Below are 21,317 nucleotides of genomic sequence, written 5' to 3' on the forward strand. Positions count from 1 at the left end.
CAGCACAGACAGACCCTTCCATGACTGCTTTTATATTGCAAATCCAAGGCAGCTTTCAGAGGAGCACCTTGGTTGCCTTCTTTCACTGATTTAGTGGCGTTCTCTTCTTCACAAACTACTACTACAATATGGGCAGCAAAAATTCCCTTGAGTGCCCTGAAGTCAGTCATACTGTCTGCATGCAACTTGAATGTGGCATCAGATTAAACAGACCCAACACCAAACTTGAGCTCGCAGCAGTTGTCCATGCTGTTGTACAGCTTTGTCCAACCTGTGCCTCTGCACTGGATGTAGAGAGAAGGAACTGATGTACTATGATCATCGTCTGATTCTGTCGATCATTGAGGTTGCTGAGGATCATGACTGATGGGCCCCTTCGCTGAGCCAGTTTTCCTTTGTCCAGCTCATCTGCCCATGCTAGTGTCATGAGAATCACGCAACAATGATCTACTAATGTGTGATTGCTGCAGCATGAGCCCGCCTTCTCAGCTCTCATTCAGCTGTAGCGGCACAGCATGCAACAGCAGTGCTGCACTAGCTATAGCTGCTCAGACAGAACTCTTGGGCACACAGAACTCTAGACATAAGAATGGTAAATGGTAGCATGTGAGCTGAATAACATCAGCTGAATATGTTTTTTAATTGTCAAGCTGTTACTGTTTTGCAACTGGGTGTCAGATATCGGGTTTGGGGATCGGGGCCAATGATACTGGTATGATGTATCCTCCACCGTACACTGTGCGTTCCCTGCAGAGTACATTTTGGAATTGTGTAAATCTGGATGGGGAGAGCAAAACATTAGTTTCTGCTGTTTTAGTCAGACAAAAAAATGAAGTGTGGCATGAAAGAACAGCTTGTCATTTGCAGTCTCATATTCAGGATTAACTGATATCTTATAGTTGGAGCCTGGGGAATGTCACAGAGACTTCTGTGGTTTTGGATATGAATTTATTGATCTGTGCTGATGGCCAGGCAGCAAAAGACTACTGTTTACTTTAAGAAGACTCTCAGCCTGATGAGTGACAGTAATAGCTGTATTGATAGAAATTGAATGGTCTCCTTCAGTACTGACAGCTGTCTCGGCACAGCCAGCCTGATCAACTTTAACTAGTAGATAGCACTGTGTTCAGTATACTTGTAAACAAAAGCACATGTACCATGCTGACTTAAAGATCACAGAATTGTTGAATGTAATTGAGCAGAAATGGTTTAAATATATTTATATTTTCAATGAAGAGATGCTCTTTCCACACAGTATTTAAAGCCAACATTGGTAGTGACTTTAAACAAATAGTAATAACCATCATAATCTTCTTCATCATCTGACATTTAACAGACTCTGTCGACTAAAGGCTTCCTCCAGCCTCTTCAGACGTTACTATTATATTACAAATCTGTAACAATATTGATCCAGGTTACTCTGTATATTTTCTCATGTCATCTATCTACTTTGCATTATGTCATTTCTACCTTATTTTATGTCTTGGAATCTAGTAAAGAACATCCTTCATCCTTCAACCAGTAATTTACCTGGTTACAAGTCCCGCCCACCTCCCTTTCATTGCCATTACTGTCATAGTTACATATCCAATTCTAGTGAATAAACTGATTTGTTTGTTTCTTTTCCTGTCCTGCACAATAATTTTCTACGTGCAGCCCTCCATTGGTAACTGAGCACATGTATTGTTTTGTTATTTTTCTCGTTTGTAACTGCCAAAAGTCAAACTGGTAATACACACTGATTATAAGCTTTCCATTTCAGAAACTTTGAAAGCTTCACTTTGGAAACTCTTATTTGATTTTCCAAAAGAGCTCCAGGATGCTTTAATCTTCTGTCCATCTAGCTGCTGTCTTCATGTCCTTAAATAAAAAAATACTCATCAACTGATTCGGTGATTTCATTGTTCATTTCTGCTAAATTCTTTTTATTTGTTGATTATAAATTAATTGTCGAAGTTTATCTGCACTTGGGGCAAAGAGTAAGGGTTATTTGCAAATACCTCTCGAGTTTGAGACTACTACACAAAAACTACAAGACAACAGCAAAATGACACATATAAATGGACAGAACATCTCTAGAAGTTTCAGTTTGTAATATGCACCATGATGTAGTTGTACAGGGGGCAGCCCTGTCAGAAAACGTAGACAAATCATTGGCTCCATATTGTGGCATTAAATTAGTTTGTGCCTGCAGATATACATCCCAACAAACAGATGTCCAGAGCAGGCTGCAGTCATGCCTTCTCATGCAGTTAGTGTCAGGGACTTCAATTAAGTGCAAGCACGAATTGACGTTTGCCACTTCACAAATGGTGCTATGTTGAGCACATGTAATGTGAGCTAAATACTTGGAGAGCTGCTCTATGCACTACTGTTGTTTTGGTCTTCAGTCTGAAGACTGGTTTGGTGCTGCTACCCATTCTGGTCCATCACAAGCAAGCCAGCATTCAAGCATTGTTCTTCCTCTACAATTTTACCTGTCACACTTCCTTCCATTACCAAACAATTTCTTGATGCCTCAGGATGTGCTCTATCATTGGATACCTTCTTTTATTTAATTCGTGCCATAAATTTTTTTCCCAATTTGATGGAGTATCTCCTTCTTAGTTATTTGATCTACCCTTCTAATCTTCATCATCTCCATCATTAATCTGAAGCATTACATTTCAAGAGATTCTAATCTGTTCTTGTCTGAATAGTTTGCTGTTCATGTTTCACTTCCAAATAAGGATACACTCCAGATAAATATCTTCAGGAAAGGCTTCCTAATATTTAATTATATGTATGATGATAACAAGGTTTTCTTTCTCTTGCCGTTGCTAGCCTGCATTTCATGTGCTCTGTGTGCTCTGTGCTTTGGCAGTCATCGATTATTTTGCTGCCCAGGTAAAGGAAATCGTAGATTACTTTTGGTGTATCATTTCATAATATAATTCCATCTGCATCACCTTGTTTAAGCTGACTATATTCCATTACCCTTGTTTTAATTTTGTTGATGTTCATTTTATCTCTTTCGAGACACTATTCATTCCATTCAACTGCTCTTTCAAATCCTTTGCCATACCTGGCAAATTTTCAATGTCATTGGCAAACCTTAAAGGTTCCATTTCATCTCCTTGAACTTTAGTACCCTATTCCAAATTTCTCCTCAGTTTCCTTCACAGCTTGCTCATTGTACACGTTGAATAATGTTTGGGACAGGCTTACAACAAAGTATCACTTCCTTTTTAACTACAGCTTCTCTTTCATGTCCTTTGACTCTTATAACTGTTCTCTGGTTCTTGTTCAGTTTGTAAGTAGTCTTTCGCTCCCTGTATTTTATCCCTGCTATTTTCAGTATTTCAAGAAGTGTAGACCAGTCTGAATTGTCAGAAGTGTTCTCTAAATCTAAAAGTGCTATAACTGTGGATTTACCTTTCATCAGCCTATCTTCTAGGATAAATCATAGGGTCAGAATTGCCTTATGTGTTACTTCTTTTTTCTGGAAAACAAACTGATTTTTCGTAAGTTCAATTTTACAAGTTTTTCCAATGTTCTGTAAATCATTTGTGTCAATATTTTGCAACCATCAAACAATGGAAAATTCAGGATAGAATGTATTTTGCCATCGTACTTTATTAAACTGGTGGTTCGGTAGTATTGACAGCTGTCAGCGTACATTCCTTGGAATTATTACATTCTTAATGAATTCTGAGGGTATTTAATCAGTCTTATATATATATATCTTGCACTCCACATGGAATAACTTTGTTATGGCGGACTCTCCGAAAGATCTCAGTAATTCTGAGGGAATATCATCTACTCTGGGGCTTCTATTAGGCCTTTTAATGTTCTGTCAAATTCTTCTATCAAGATTGTATCTCCCATCTCATTTTCACCTGCCTTGTCTTCTCTTTCTATAATATTGTCCTCAAGTTTGTTTCCCTTATAAAAACCTGCTTGATATATGTCTATTTTTTGATTTTTTTTTACATCTTGTGGGTTCCATGGAGTCACCATCTGAATCCCAGAACTGCTTACGATTAACCATGTACAACCTCCTCTCCAAAATGAAGGCATTTCAGTGATGGACTATTAACATATACTACTTTCATTTTCCCACATTAGAGATCTAAAGAGTTCTTCAGGACTACTGATAACAGTTTCGATGATGTGGAATCTCCTTGCCTGACTCTTCTTTCATTTCTGAATGCTGCTTCAACCTGATGAATTCCATCCAAATGTGGTGTTGATGTATATATTTTTGTAGTGTAGCAACATAGATTGATTCAGTGCCATGTTTTTCAAAGGCTTTTGAGTGCAGATTTTATTGAGACTGAATCAGATTTCGCAAATTAATTAATCTCAGGGAAAATGGTAATTCCTGCCCATTGATGAGTTCTGTAATTTCTTTCATATTTTGCAAGTGGTCGATTGTGTTGTATACACTTCCAAAGCGTACTTATTCGTTTGCTTGGTTAAAAGCAAATAATCCTTTATGCAACTGGTGGTAATTTTAGTGCAATTCTTTGTTGTTGCTTGCCCTTTTTCTTGTGAAGTAGCACAGTTACAATATTGTTCCAGTTTTAGGGTCTTGTCTTCTGCCACAGGCATTCCATAAATCATCTTGCTAGATCTGCTTGTATTTCTTTTTTCCAGCTATAATTGTTTCTATTGAAACACGATCACCACATTTCTTCAGACTTCAATTTATATAATACATCTCAGCTTGCATTACTTCAGTGTGTCTTTATTTTTGGTCTAACTGTCTGTGTTTGTGGATTATCTCTTGACCTGTACAAAAATTTAAAGATGTCTTTGAAAACTCTTACAGTTATCTCTCTGTTATTAACTGCTGTGTCAACTGCCCCATAACATTTTTTGCTTTGGCTCCTTGTTAGATCGGTTAAATCTAAAACAGTCAATGTGCTTATGGAGTTATATTTTGAAATTCTTAAACATTTGGCCTTTATAAAATTATAATTTATTATAATGAGTTGTCATCGCCTTCAGTATACTTGACAGGCATCACTTCTTACGTTGTTGGGTCATGTCATATACCAAATTCACCTTTAAATTGTTGGTGGTTTCAGAAGTCTTTTTGTTGTTTGTGTTTTTAAATAGCTTCAATAGTTTTTGGAATTAACTCTGAATTTAGTCTTACTACATATGTGGTTTGTGATGACACCTAAATTTTTATCTTATGCAGTTTCTTTTTGAGCTCCGAATTCAGCATGTTTATTGGGGTGAGGTATGTAGAGGACTTGTCTCTGTTAGTGTCGAACAGGTTTTCTCCTCATACTGATAGTTGATTTCTGCCCCTCTTTTCCTGATACTTCCAACTGCTAGGCATTCTTCTCATTTACACATTTTACCAATTTAAAGGGAACAGTTTTGTGACAAAGAAATTCAATTATTGGATTAATTAAATCATTTGTGTTTTTATGATTAGACAGTGTCACTGTAATCAACTTCGAGCAGATCCTTAAAGCAGCTTCTGTATCGTCTTTATTTAGACAGTGGGGATTAGCTCACCCACTGTCTGTTATAAACTCTTCATTGATTCCGATTTTGATGGTTTCCTTTATTATGCCATCTCTGTGCAGGCCTTTAGTATGCAGAAGATCAAATATACGATCTTTGTTCAAGTTGTGTTCGGAAATTGTCATTTTATTTTTCAGGAAGGTTGGACATCACCTGCAGTCACGTTACTATGTTGAAAAATTTAAATTTTGTTTTTGTGATACTGGTGGCATTAGCCTTTTCAAATTCCTCATACTGATACTTTCTGTTTGACTTGTTGCCATTATAGTTACTTTTAAACTATGTCAACTCAGTAAATAATTGAGCCCATGGATTATAAACCATAACAGCTATTGCAGTGAGCGGAAATGTTTCCTTTACAGGCGTGTGCCCCCTGCTGATTGGGAAGCTTCTGTTCGAGGAGACTGGGCTGAGAAGGAAGTGGGGCTCATGGCGCCTCTGGAGGATGAGTGGGGTTTCCCAGTGGCTGGTACTGCTGACTGGCCACCACCACCACTAGCTCCTCCTGGGCCATCCACTTTAGCTGATCGTCGTGGCGGTTGGGGGGCAGCTGCTGCAGACCCTTGGGCTGAGCCTCTTGTTCCTACACCTCTCGGTCGACCGCCACCTACTCGTCTTCTGCCACATGAACCTCTTGGCCTCTTAGAGCTTGACCCAGGGCTAAGGGATGACAGGTAGGATCAAGTTTTCATCAAATTGCCTTGAACATGAACTCATGAGTTCTCAACTGAAGAATTATGACTGAAGCCATGATCTTAAATTAATCTTTACACATAGCTTGATTTTCCAGGAATTGTCTACAATTAAAATAAGAAATTGTGATTATTGTAACCTAACTACACTCAGCTTTCTAGAACATAAATTTGTTCATTGGTAAGTGTGAGAGAGAAATGTGAATCAAGTCACCTTAACAAATCATAGCTTTTAAGGATGTTTCAGATGAGAAGATTGGGATCGTATTTGGAGAGAAATGTGTGAAAAGGAATTATGTCAAACCCACCAAAGTAAACTGAAATATGACGCTGCATTTGTTGATAAAGTTGTGGAAGCAATTGACTCTCACTGATATAGTTGTAATTCTGTTTTAATGGAATAGGAAGGCGAAATGTAACATAAACAGTAATCAGTTAACATTACAGTGTTGGTTTTTTTTGCCGTATATATTGTGTATTACCTAGAAAGTAATGCATTTACAATGATGCCACAGTCGAGGAGACAACTTTCTTAGGGAAATTTAGTTAGTCAGAACACTATCATTTTTGATTTATTCATTTGTGACTTTCATTTTCTGAAGTTGCCTTTCATGGATTAAAATTGATACCCAGAATTTATTTCTGATTCTAATACTTCTTGCACAAATGCAATAAGAATATCTAGATTTTTATTTATATATTATTTTGTCTTGTTTGGTGGCAAAAGAAATGATCTTAAAGTTCTTTAATATTATTTTAATCACAATGGAGTTACACATTTATAAATCATTGTTATGTACTCTCACATGCTACTGTGACTGCACTATATGGCAATAATGCTGAGAAACATTAACACAGAATACTTTATTGTGGGTTCTGTTAGCTTGAAAACTAGGGCATCGAAAGATGATATGAACATTGTGAGAATATGCGAACTTTGTTTACAAAATGTAGTGGGAATTCTCCACCATTGATAACAGTGCCATAAAAGATAAAAAGCTAGCCTCAGGTTAGACCTGTATGACAGCAATAATTGTCATTTCCATGTATACAGTCTCACACAATGAGCAGTTAGGTATGATCTATATATCTTTTAGAAAAATGTCCACAGCACTTCTCAGTAGTTCTGTACGTACCATATCCAACCCCTCCCTTGGTATGATTCACAGATCCTGAAGGCTGTGAAGTGTTGCATCCTTTGTGGATGATTCCTCCCAGGGGGCATCCTGCACATCCATATTGATGTCCTTACTTCTTAATATTGTATGTGGGCAGAGAGGTTTGCATGTTCATGTGAAGCTAAGGTCTCTACTGGCAGGATCTCCTAAGCCAAACAGATCTCAGTGGGTGAACCAGACAAAGTGTGCACCACAATGCCCCATCTCTTTCCACATCCATTCCCATAATCCTTTTCCTCAACATCTTAAGGCATAACGGAGAAGCGGATGGAAGAGGAACATCTCATGCCTGAGATTCCCAAGGTCATGTAGGCAGAAGAGGTCAAGCAATACAAACTGGCTGAAAAGGCACTGCTCTAATGTCCTTGAGCTCATGCCAGTTCATTGCAGTTCTGGTGTTTGGAATTGCATGTTTCATATCCATGTGCCTTGATAAACGAGTCCAGAATCGTAGTGAGTGGGTTACTTCCTTACAATTTAAGATCCACATTAAACAAAGAGATGCCAATGACAATATCTACCATTTTCCTTAAAGTCCAGTGGCGATGGGATAAGAGTGGTGGTAGCAGGCTTGAGTGAGGCTGGAAGCTACTAGTCTGGACATGCACACTGGCAGCAGGTGTTGATGGTCTCCTTCCTGAGAACTCATGTGACTACTCAGGGATCTGGTTGTGCATCTGTGACTGGGCAGGCCTATTTAGGATAACTGCTGCCCACACTGCGAGGAGGGGGGGAAGCCCTAGAAAAGGTGGGCTGAACATTGGTAGTCACACTTGTACCTGGCTGGGAATCTGCACCCAAAAGGTCACTCCTAATTTGCGGATGAAAACCTAGAAAGAACTATACAACTATAGCTATTAGAATGTGAAATGTCAGGTCTTTTCTGAACTTAAAAGGTAATACACCGGAAAGAACAACAGTTCTCATCACCCATGTGCTAGCTGGATTAAATGTAGATGTTGCTGTGTTAAGTGAAACTAGACTTTTGGGTGAAGGGCACATCAGTGAGGCTAGCTCAGGGTATACCATCTTTTGGAAAGAAAGGATGCAGGAACACATGCATCCATTGTATAGGATTTTTTTTTTTAAACCTCAATTAACCTCTATTGCTGTCAGTGAAATAATTATGACTCTTCAGATTCCCTTTCCTGGAGATAGTTTTGTCACCCTTGTCCCTGCCTATGTTCCCCACTTTAGCCAGTGAGGAGCATACAAAAAAAAAGAGTTTTATTGTCAACTGAGCAATGTTTTTGTCATGATACCAACTGAAGACGAAATCTTGTTACTAGGCGACTTCAGTGCTAGAGTTGGGAAGAGAGAATTGTTTTTGGGGAAACATTATGGGTAATCAAAGTGTTGGAAAATGCAATGCAAGTGGGCTGCTACTTACAGGTCCCTGTACTGAGCATGAGCTTTTTACCACCAATATGCACTTCCATTTACATAATCATTATAAGACCACGTGGATGCATCCACGTTCTAAACACTGGCATCTCATTGACTATCTTGTCTCTCAGCAGCATGATGAGAAACACGTACTGATCACTAAAACAGCTCAAAATAGCAAAGATTGCTGGACTGATCACAAACTGCAGATTAGCCACCTGAGGATCCTTGTCCATCATAAACCATGGTCCTACTTCTCAAATCCTTCCAGGATAAAATTCGATATCACCAGTCTGCAGAACAAAACTGTTCCCTCTCTCTTGCAAGGCATAGTTTTGGATTGACTTAGAAATGCCCCAGTTAACACAACAGGTATGGAACAGGAATGGTCCACTTTTAAATAAATAAATTAATTAATTAAAGAAAAAAACCACCAGCAAGAAGACTGCAGTGGCAAAGAAGAAAGATGATTGGTTTGATGACAACAATGAAGTGATTAAGAACCTTGTAAGTGTCAACTGGGATGTTTACCTATCTCACACTAAAGGTGCATCCTCCATGGAAAAGAAAGCTCACTTTCAAGAGCTCAAGCAGAAACATCAAACTGGAATAAAAACAATCAAGAATGACTGGTGGCAATGAAAAGCCAAAGATTTCCAAAGTCTGTCAGATGCCAGGGACCTGCAAAGTTTTTACACTGCAATAAAAATATATATACATATATATAGGGTCCTATTCATTCCTCATCAGGAACCTTGAAAGCCACCAGCAGAACGACCATCCTGACTGAGTCAGGACATCTTGAATCGCTGGGAAGAGCATTTCAACTCACTCTTAAACCATAGTTTTATTACTGTTGGCAACTTTCTCGAACATGTCCCACAACATCCAACACAACCTAGTATGGCAGTCCCACCAACATTTCATGAATTCAGAAAGGCTCTAGATTGCATGAAACCAAGAAAGGCACCCTTTGAGATCATTCAAGGTAGTGGCTTGCCTCTAAAAACCAGACTCTTCTCCCTGTTTCTTCTAATGTGGGAAACCTGTAATGTGCCATCTGACACGAAGAACTCTGCCATTGTCACCTGTTAAGGCAATGAAAGCATTTGTGGTAACTACCATGACATATGCATGCTCTTCGTGGCCGGTAAATTTTTTGCTAAAATTCTGTTGAATAGCCTCCAGATTCTTTCTGGGACTGTACTTCCTGAATCTAAGTGCAGATTTCACCCCTCCAGAGGAACCAATGATATTATCTTCTGTGCATGACAACTGTAGGAGAAGTGCAGGGAACAACATAAGCCTTTACTATTTATTTTCTGTAACTTAGAAAAAGGTCTTTTATATTGTGTACTCAGAGAAGCAATGTGTTAGGTCTTAAAATGTTTTGGCTACCGTGAGCACTTTGATAAACAGATTCAAGCTTTCCATGATGACATGTCTGGGCAAGTGCTATACCAGAATGAAACATCTGTCAAATTCCCTATTATCAGTGTGCTCAAACAAGGATGCATTCTCACACCAATGTTGTTTGCTCTGTTTCTGGCAGCCATACTTTATGAGACATCGTCTGGAAATAAGACAGGAGTAGAACTCAAATAGAGATTTGACAGACGGCTATTTAATCACTCCAGACTGCTCTCTAATAGATTCACAAGTCTCACTCAGGTAACTGAAATACAGTATGCTGATGACAGTGCTTCTCCAGCTCATACACCTGCAGAGCTGCAACTGTGTGTAAGTTGTTTCAGTACTGCATATAAACAATTTGGCCTGACCATCAACATCCAAAAAACAAAGGTGTTAGCAGAGCCAGCTCATGGAACTACATTTCCGGATCTCATTATCTCTATTTCCAGCACACCTTTGGAACAAATAGATCTTTTCCTCTATCTGTGAAGTGTATTATCAACTAATTGCTTGCTGGAAAAGGACGTGGAGAACAGGATGCAAGCTGCACATGTTGCTTTTGGGCATCTTGTACATTTGGTCTTCCTGAATAAGTATCTGACATTATGCATCAAACTGATAATACATCGAGCAGTTCTTGTTCTGCCCTACTCTATGGTTGCAAAATGTAGATACAATATCATTGTGATTGTAAGAAACTAGACTGCTGCAACCAACAGAAGCTTAGATACATTTGAACATCAAATGGGATGACACTACAGTTCTTGAGAAGGCCAAAATGGGAAGTATAGAAGCCACTGTTATTAGTCACCAAGTCACATGGATTGGGCATGTCCAGCAGATGAGAAACAACAGACTTCCTTGACAAATTTTATATAGCGAAGTGAGCACAGTTGGAAGGCCCCATGGTGCTCCTCTGAAGTGCTGTAAAGACCAGTTCAAGAAGGACCTAGAGTCTAAACATTGACCCAAGTAATTGGTGCATCACAGCAGAAGATCATAAACATTGGCACACAACTACTTCAGCTGCTGTCTTACATTTTGAGCAGGAACATAGGAGGCAGGAAAATGAAAAACATTAGAGATGCAAACTTCACCAGGCCTAGCACCCTCCACCCTCTATAATGTGTAATGTATGTGGGGGAAATGCAGGAGAAAAATGGAAACTCAGATATGAGTATCAGTCGACAATACCGGAGGGCCATGTAGGGACAAATGCTGTCGTTAATGACAATTAAGTTGGGGCTAGTTAGTTAATTATATGTTCCATAGATCACTTACAGCATTTCTATTGAAATGATGTGGAACAAACAAATTTACAAGTTATGTATATATAATTTGTATGTGTGTATTTTGGCATGCTAGACAGTTACAGTTTACTGAATGTCACAGCCACTTAAATGTAATGAAAATGAATGTGATAATCATTGACACTATTTATGTGAGAAATGAATCACAAATTTACCAATATAGTAAATTTAATAGTCTGCTGCACTACACTTGCTACTAGTGTTTAATTAAATATTTTGTTCAGCATCACAGCTATTGTACACAAAAGAATATATTTGCAGACAATAGCATTATGTCCTAGAGATAGAGCAGTGATCAGTCCGAGCAGTCATTTGAGCCACATGGTGTCTCACTAGATATGTCCCTATTGAATATGGAACGTACAGTTTAATGTGAAATCTGAAACTACATATTTCCAGATATACAAATTGTATAGTTAAAAGAAAAGATTTAAAATTGGAGGTTAAGTCAGATGTTTATCTGCACACAACCATCAAGCCAAACATGGGCTCCAATTGCAATTCCACCTTACAGCAGACAGTAATATATCTTTGTGAATGCCAATCATTCGATCCTATAAACTTCTAATCATATGTGTGTGAAGAATTGCATCAAACCCGTCTTCAAACTGAAGACAACAATCACAACAAAACAGCAACATGTGTACATCCTTTACTCAGCAGGACAGAGTGATTACCTAACCCCTTGAGGGAACCGACTTGGTCATGTGATGATGTACAGTCACATCCCAATTCAACGTAGTGCATGTTGCTAGCTCCCACTGTGAGTGTAAAAGGTGAATGTAGAAAATATCTTTGCAGGACGCTGTGCCAACTTGCTGGTAACATCATTAACCTTACTGACTGTGAGAACGAGAAAGGTATGATATTTCCAGAAGAGAAGGTGACAGAAAGTGTAAGCAAATTTTAGCAAGCAAAAGTAAAGTAAGTCAGTGGAGGGGGGAGACATGATGCTGAGTGGAAGAGGGATTCAAGTATCAGTTCAAAGCAGACTCAGTAAAATGCATACAATAAACAGTTCATTAATGATAAAGGTAAATATGTTATGATACAACAATTTCTTTGATTTTGCCAGCAGTACAAGCTTACCCCCATGAACCATGGACCTTGCCATTGGTGGGGAGGCTTGCGTGCCTCAACGATACAGATAGCCGTACCGTAGGTACAACCACAACGGAGGGGTATCTGTTGAGAGGCCAGACAAACGTGTGGTTCCTGAAGAGGGGCAGCAGCCTTTTCAGTAGTTGCAGGGGCAACAGTCTGGATGATTGACTGATCTGGCCTTGTAACACTAACCAAAACGGCCTTGCTGTGCTGGTACTGCGAATGGCTGAAGGCAAGGGGAAACTACAGCTGTAATTTTTCTCGAGGGCATGCAGCTCTACTGTATGGTTAATGATGATGGCGTCCTCTTGGGTAAAATATTCCGGAGGTAAAATAGTCCCCCCATTCGGATCTCCGGGCGGGGACTACTCAAGAGGACGTCGTTATCAGGAAAAGAGAACTGGCGTTCTCTGGCGTTAAAGTTAGATACAGTGGGAATTAGTGAAGTTCGGTGGCAGGAGGAACAAGACTTCTGGTCAGGTGAATACAGGGTTATAAATACAAAATCAAATAGGGATAATGCAGGAGTAAGTTTAATAATGAATAAAAAAATAGGTGTGCGGGTAAGCTACTACAAACAGCATAGTGAACGTATTATAGTGGCCAAGATAGACACGAAGCCCACGTCTACTACAGTAGTACAAGTTTATATGCCAACTAGCTCTGCAGATGATGGAGAAATTGAAGAAATGTATGATGAGATAAAAGAAATTATTCAGGTAGTGAAGGGAGACGAAAATTTAATAGTCATGAGTGACTGGAATTCGAGAGTAGGAAAAGGGAGAGAAGGAAACATAGTAGGTGAATATGGATTGGGGGTAAGAAATGAAAGAGGAAGCCGCCTGGTAGAGTTTTGCACAGAGCATAACTTAATCATAGCTAACACTTGGTTCAAGAATCATAAAAGAAGGTTGTAGACATGGAAGAATCCTGGAGATACTGAAAGGTATCAGATAGATTATATAATGCTAAGACAGAGATTTAGGAACCAGGATTTAAATTGTAAGACATTTCCAGGGGCAGATGTGGACTCTGACCACAATCTTTTGGTTATGAACTGTAGATTAAAACTGAATAAATTGCAAAAAGGTGGGAATTTAAGGCGATGGGACCTGGATAAACTGACCAAACCAGAGGTTGTACAGAGTTTCAGGGAGAGCATAAAGGAACAATTGACAGGAATGGGGAAAGAAATACAGTAGATGAAGAATGGGTAGCTCTGAGGGATGAAGTAGTGAAGGCAGCAGAGGATCAAGTAGGTAAAAAGACGAGGGCTAGTAGAAATCCTTGGGTAAGAGAAGAAATATTGAATTTAATTGATGAAAGGAGAAAATATAAAAATGCAGTAAATGAAGCAGGCAAAAAGGAATACAAACGTCTCAAAAATAATGAGATCGACAGGAAGTGCAAAATGGCTAAGCAGGCATGACTAGAGGACAAATGTAAGGATGTAGAGGCTTATCTCACTAGGGGTAAGATAGATACTGCCTACAGGAAAATTAGAGACCTTTGGAGAAAAGAGAACCACTTGTATGAATATCAAGAGCTCAGATGGAAACCCAGTTCTAAGCAAAGAAGGGAAAGCAGAAAGGTGGAAGGAGTATATAGAGGGTCTATACAAGGGCGATGTACTTGAGGACAATATTATGGAAATGGAAGAGGATGTATATGAAGATGAAATGGGAGATACAATACTGCGTGAAGAGTTTGACAGAGCACTGAAAGACCTGAGTCGAAACAAGGCCCCGGGAGGAGACAAAATTCCATTAGAACTACTGACGACCTTGGGAGAGCCAGTCCTGACAAAATTCTACCATCTGGTGAGTAAGATGTATGAGACAGGCGAAATACCCTCAGACTTCAAGAAGAATATAATAATTCCAATCCCAAAGAAAGCAGGTGTTGACAGATGTGAAAATTACCGAACTATCAGTTTAATAAGTCACAGCTGCAAAATATTAACGCGAATTATTTACAGACGAATGTAAAATCTGGTAGAAGCCGACCTCGGGGGAGATCAGTTTGGATTCCGTAGAAATGTTGGAACACGTGAGGCAATACTGACCCAACGACTTATCTTAGAAGAAAGATTAAGGAAAGGCAAACCTACGTTTCTAGCATTTGTAGACTGAGAGAAAGCTTTTGACAATGTTGCCTGGAATACTCTCTTTCAAATTCTAAAGGTGGCAGGGGTAAAATACAGGGAGCGAAAGGCTATTTACAATTTGTACAGAAACCAGATGGCAGATATAAGAGTTGAGGGGCACGAAAGGGAAGCAGTGGTTGGGAAGGGAGTGAGACAGGGTTTTAGCCTCTCCCCGATGTTATTCAATCTGTAGATTGAGCAAGCAATAAAGGAAACAAAAGAAAAATTTGGAGTAGGTATTAAAATCCAGGGAGAAATAAATAAAAACTTTGAGGTTTGCCGATGACATTGTAATTCTGTCAGAGACAGCAAAGGACTTGGAAGAGCTGTTGAACGGAATGGATAGTATCTTGAAAGGAGGATATAAGATGAACATCAACAAAAGCAAAACAAGGATAATGGAATGTAGTCGAATTAAGTCGGGTGATGCTGAGGAAATTAGATTAGGAAATGAGACACTTAAAGTAATAAAGGAGTTTTGCTATTTGAGGAGCAAAATAACTGATGATGGTCGAAGTAGAGAGGATATAAAATGTAGACTGGCAATGGCAAGGAAAGCATTTCTGAAGAAGAGAAATTTGTTAAGATCGAGTATAGATTTAAGTGTCAGGAAGTTGTTTCTGAAAGTATTTGTATTAAGTGTACCGTATTTACTCGAATCTAAGCCGCACTCGAATCTAAGCCGCACCTGAAAAATGAGACTCGAAATAAAGGAAAAAAAAATTCTCGAATCTAAGCCGCACCGGAAATTTGAGACTCGAAATTCAAGGGGAGAGTAAAGTTTTAGGCCGCACCTCCAAATCGAAACAAAGTTGGTCCATTGTAATATGAGACACAATTTAGGTCGAATGAATGACGATACAGCTACAGTGGTTTGGTTCGAGTCGTAAGCTTAGCAGTTAAGCTTTACCAGGTAGCCATTGCTACGCGTCAGGCGCTCCGTCCGTATTTATACGGGTACCCTTCCTTTTCCACATGCTTCGTCTGGTTTGAATCGATTGCTTATTTTGCTTTGATCTGATAAGTGCTGTTTTCTTTGTTGTAGGTGTTTGCGTCACTCTAAGCTGAAAATGCATTACTGTACTGTGTCACGCATTGTTTGTCGCATTCTGATAGTGCGTGTTTACGACCTGTCGCCGCTCGCGGCATGGCTTGCTTTTGTGCGCGCTACCGCCGCTTACAATTAAAAAAAAAAAAAAGAGAGAGTAATCGTCTCATTAGCGAAACAATGACAAGAGACTGCTATTTGTTGTTACTTACACTGTTGCTTTCTTTGATAATGATCAACAAGAACCAAATAATAGACTGCGTACGATAGAATATGTTCTGAACGAGAGTTAGGCGAAAATGTTTCTCCATTTGAAAATCTTTGCGACCGCTTCTTTAGTGCACCAAATTCTGCACAGAAATTAGTCATCTTAGAATTAAAAATCTAGTCAGTTGCCATGCTTCATTTCTGACAGTATCACTATTAGGCATAAGAATAATACGAATATAAACATGACACGATACGCATATTCTTCCGCGTTTGCTGTTGTCTCACTCTAGTTTCGTAGTTTATTAGGCAGGCAGGATTTAAATGAGATAGCAGCAAACATGAAAGAATACATGACAAAATGTTGATATTCGTATTATTCTTATGGTGAAGAGAATACTGCATGTGATTCACATTTCATCAGGTTCCTATTAGCAACCATATCTTCTCACAGGTAGGAAAAAACTCAGAAAGTAGAGTTGGCCATATTGACAAACATCCCAAACAGTCTTGCATGTCGGATTTTCGTAGTACATCGAAATTCTGCTACATTCGAAGATGAAGAATACGGAATTTGTATTTACTTTGTTGGATAATGTATGAAAGTGCAGTGGTCGAAACTCGGGGCGGAGAAAAAAAAGCTCGTCTTCCACCTTTTTTTCTTTCTTTTCTCTTTTTTTTTTTTTAAATTTATTTACTGACGCGGAGGTTTTGGCGCCGTGCCTGTGTTGCGCTACATATATTCGACGGCAGAAGTTAGTTGTGGCGGCACCTACCAACATTTTTCAGAACTTCCACTTGCTTTGCACTCGATTCTAAGCCGCAGGCGGCTTTTTGGATTACAAAAACCGGAAAAAAAGTGCGGCTTAGATTCGAGTAAATACGGTAGCCATCAATGGAAGTGAAACATGGACGATAATTAGTTTAGACAAGAAAAGAATAGAAACTTTCAAAATGTGGTGCTACAGAAGAATGCTGCAGATTAGATGGGTAGATCACATAACTAATGAGGAGGTATTGAATAGAATTGGGAAGAAGAGGAGTTTGTGGCACAACTTGACTAGAAGAAGGGATCGGTTGGTAGGACATGTTCTGAGGCATCAAGGGATCACCAATTTAGTACTGGAGGGCAGTGTGGAGGGTAAAAATCGTAGAGGGAGACCAAGAGATGAATACACTAAGCAGATTCAAAAGGATGTAGGTTGCAGTAGGTACTGGGAGATGAAGGAGCTTGCACAGGATAGAGTAGCATGGAGAGCTGCATCAAACCAGTCTCTGGACTGAAGACCACAACAACAACAAGGAATATCCATATTTGTAAAAATGTAATAGTTTTTGTTGGTCAGAACTTGAATTCCAGGCTACAAAAAGAAACTCTGGGATTTTATATTGAAAGGTGCCAGAATGAAGAAATCGTTATATGCGGAGGAAAGAACGTACTTGGAAAATGAGCATACTGCATTAGATTTTTTTTAAAAAAAGAATAACACACCAGAATTAAAGTGGCCAGTACCTTATTTAGAAGAATCTTGGATTTATAACACCACATAGTGAATAAATGTTGCAAAGTTACAATTGGTAAAGAGTATTGTCAAACAACAGTGCCAGTCAACATTTCATTGATTTGAATGCAATATTTCGTTTTGTGTTGACTTCTTCTCTCTGGTACAGCAGTAAAACATTGGATTGTCAGGTAAAAATTGAGAGAAGAAATTAAAAATCTGTGGAGACTAGGAAACCCAAATTTTTAGCATTAATTAAGGAACACCAACTCTCATTTGTTTATACCACTGACAAAATTTTGCAAGAAAATGGTTCCCTTTCTACTTCCACCATACCATCTAGACTTAAACCCTGTAACACTGGTGTGGAATGTGGCAAAAAAGTAAGATCTATAGTGGAAATAGGTCAAGCACCTCTCTCTCTCTCTCTCTCTCTCTCTCTCTCTATCTCTCTGTAATCCAGGAAAATAATAGGTAATGCGTTTGCTGCTAATAGTAAATGTGTGTCACCTAGCCATGTGCAAGCCTTTTGAAGTAAAATGCTAGTTCAGCGACTAGCACATAAGTTTTGCTGCGTTTATATTCAAGCGGATTTTCAGTTGGCCTCTTATGGCTGAGGGGACCCTCTTTCCATACCTTTCCACCAGGGAAAAAATTGAGGTAGTCATCTGGAATCAAACCAGGAACTAATCAAAGACACTAACCACTAGACTGTGTAATCAGTTTTCTTTTGCTGCTGTGACATTTGCTTTAGTGTTGTGACATTAGACCATGTAGCGCACCAAAAAAAGTGTGTTATGACTGCTGGAGGGGAAGTTCTTTGACGGACGAGGAAACTAAAAATATATCAGAATCAGACAGCATACATTCAAACAAAGAGTCAACATTTATCATCCATGACTGAAACAGCAGATGGTGATTAAACTGACACTGCTTTGGAGCAGAGCAATATCACTAGGGAAGGTATTTTACTTATGTTGCCAGCATGGCATCATAAGCAGGTAATTACAAGGTAATAACATGGTTGCCCAGAGAGTACTGTACACAGTGCCACAATAATAAGATATATGAATTAATTGCTTTGAATGTCATGTGAGTTTTATGTCATTTGTATTCTTCATTCATGGTGTTGCAGTTTCACAAACATTAGTGTACTTTGAGCCAGTAGCTTAGACTGAACATCCTGTAAGAGATATAAGTAAAATTACTTTGTGTAAACAGACTTTCAGTGCAGCCATGAGAGAATCTTCTTGTTTGGAAAAATGGATACTTTGAAAGAATTATAACTGCTTTAAACTCTTCAGTGCTATACAAAAAATTAAATATGTCTGAGTAGCTAGAATATTTCAGTATTACTGTAGACAAGTGGAATGGGATTCAACTAACTGTTTTGATTTACATGTTTTCCGTATATCACTCCGCATTGCTGCAATGATGGTTTGTTGGAAACAGGCCTCAGCTGTTTCCTCCACACAAACTTCTCCAGTTGTGTTAATGTTTTGTGTGTAATGAATTTAGTCTTGCCGTACACTTAGCTACATTATGGTGTGGCACTTGTTAATGGGCATCTGTTTATTTGTCAGGCATCTACTAAATGATGTCACATTGTACTGGAGATGGCATGTTTCTGACTTAATGGGTTGTTTGTTAAAGTGACAATACAGCTGTGTGCAAACCATGATTTTCCGAAAATTTCTAGAAGCTGCAAATCATTGCTTTTTCAAAATAATGTGGAGCTCAGTTTTAATGAATTTTAAACACTTAACCTTCCTTTCCTTAGGCCTTTTAGTATCTGCTGACAGTAAGAATTTAAAGACCATGCCACTGTGAGAGCTTAACATTCTTACACATTGAGCACTTTAGTTAAGGTGTAACTACCATTGCAATAAACAGCTAATGCATTATGATACCAGCACAGTCACTTTCAACCATTTGTGGTGTAAGAGTAAGACAAGGAACGTTTACAGGTGAGATTTTAAAATGAAGTTAGAAAGTCAATTCTGGGCTCCAGCTGATACATAACAGTGGACCAAATTATGAATCACTTTTCAAGTCATACCAAACAAGTGGGCTTCAGAATACAATATGCAAATTAATAGTTTCGCAAATACTTGTTTTTCTGAACTGTAGATTGCACCTGTGGCAGGGTCTGCTAATGAAGGAATATCACCCATCTGTGATTCGGTAATTACTTTTATTCTGCAGTTGAGTTTACTGCTTTTCATCATAAAGATTAAACATCTTTGTGGAGGAAAATTGTGTGCACCATTTGTTTATGATTTATGTAAACTTTGTTCTGTGTGTTTCCCTATTTAAACTGTTTCTGTGTTGTTGTTTTTTTGAGAGAGAGAGAGAGAGAGAGAGAGAGAGAGAGAGAGAGAGAGAGGAGGGGGGGGGGGGGGAGATGCAGGACCAACCCCACATTTCTCAGATGTAAAAGGTTCCAAGAAACTGTACTGTGGTCATCCAGCATGTCAAAATGGAAGTTGTTAATGTGAGAAGGGGGTTTACAATCCAGATCTGGAACAAACCCCTATCTCAGAAACTGTTGCATTTTGTGAAGGTTTGGAGAAATAACTGTAACCAATCCCGTTTTGTGATGGTTCAGTTTTTGTTATACCGTGACCAGTTCCAACTTGCCTAGCGACTCACAGTCAGGTGGTGGTACACAGTTTTTAGTAATTGATTCTAGCAAACAATCACTACAAACTGCCTATTGGCTTCTGTCTCGGGTTCTTCGGCCGACGTTCATCTAATGATTTTTCTGACGTTTCGCCAGCACGAGTGGCTGACATTGTCAAAGCTTCACCCTCCATTGCCGGTGGTGAACTGGAGCCGAGCTGGCGGCCGCAGACTATATGTACCTGGCGCGCCAACATCCGAGGGCTTCTCCGCGGTCATTTCCGGTGCGGTTCTCCTCTTGCTACCTGCGACGGTCGTTCGCTGCAGTACGGGAAGCCAGGATCCGTTTACCTTAAGGCTTTCCTCTTTCTTGTTGAAACTGTTCGCGTGTTTTTGGATTTCTACAGCTTCTCTGAACAAGCGCATGTGATAGTGCTTCTCTACAGCCAGAACTTCCGTGTCGGCGAATTTTATTACGTGGTCGGTCTCATTCAGTGCGTGCTCTGCCACGGCCGATTTCTCCACCTGCCCCAACCTGCAATGTTACTTATGCTCTTTGATCCTGGTGTTAATGGATCGTCCAGTCATTCCGACATAAACTTTTCCGCATGTGCAAGGTATACGGTATATTCCCGACATTGCAAGTGGGTCTCTTTTCTCCTTCGCCGATCTAAGACACTCTTTGATCTTCCTTGTCGGTTTGAAAATCGTTTTTACGCTGTGTTTGTGCAATATACGGCCGATTCTGTCCATCACTCTAGGAATGTATGGCAGAAAGGTCTGCAAGTCTAAGACGTGGTACAGGTACGTCGATGATACTTTCGTGGTGTGGAGCCATGATGAAGAACAGCTCGGTGGCTTCCTAAGACACTTGAACAGCCTCCATGCCAACATAACATTTACCATGGAAGTAGAAAAGGACAAGAAACTGCCATTTCTAGATGTGCTGGTCACAAGGGAAGGCGAAAACCTGGGACACAGCGTGTATCAAAAACCGACACACATGGACCGATACCTTCACAAACTGTCAAACCACCACCCGAGCCAGAAAAGAGGCATGATTAGTACGCTCGTAACGAGAGCAGGGCGAATATGTGAGCCGCAACACCTCAAACGAGAAATGCAACACCTGGAAACTGTTCTGAGGAGCAATGGGTACTCCACAAATTACATTAGAAGTGTAACA

General features: G+C 39.4%; 1 protein-coding gene across 9 annotated transcripts in view; it reads left to right on the forward strand.

The window, feature by feature from the left end:
• Positions 1-21,317, forward strand: part of LOC126162229 (zinc finger CCCH domain-containing protein 13-like) — a 260,877-nt gene that overhangs the window by 184,435 nt on the left and 55,125 nt on the right. For all 9 annotated transcript variants that reach the window (XM_049918590.1, XM_049918593.1, XM_049918591.1 and 6 more), the window contains exon 12: positions 5,886-6,197. In XM_049918590.1, the coding sequence (XP_049774547.1) occupies positions 5,886-6,197 (312 nt within the window). The remainder of the gene's footprint in view (positions 1-5,885; positions 6,198-21,317) is intronic.

The sequence above is a fragment of the Schistocerca cancellata genome, chromosome 2 (genome assembly GCF_023864275.1).
Source record: "Schistocerca cancellata isolate TAMUIC-IGC-003103 chromosome 2, iqSchCanc2.1, whole genome shotgun sequence".
In the NCBI taxonomy this organism is placed as follows: Eukaryota; Metazoa; Arthropoda; class Insecta; order Orthoptera; family Acrididae; genus Schistocerca; species Schistocerca cancellata.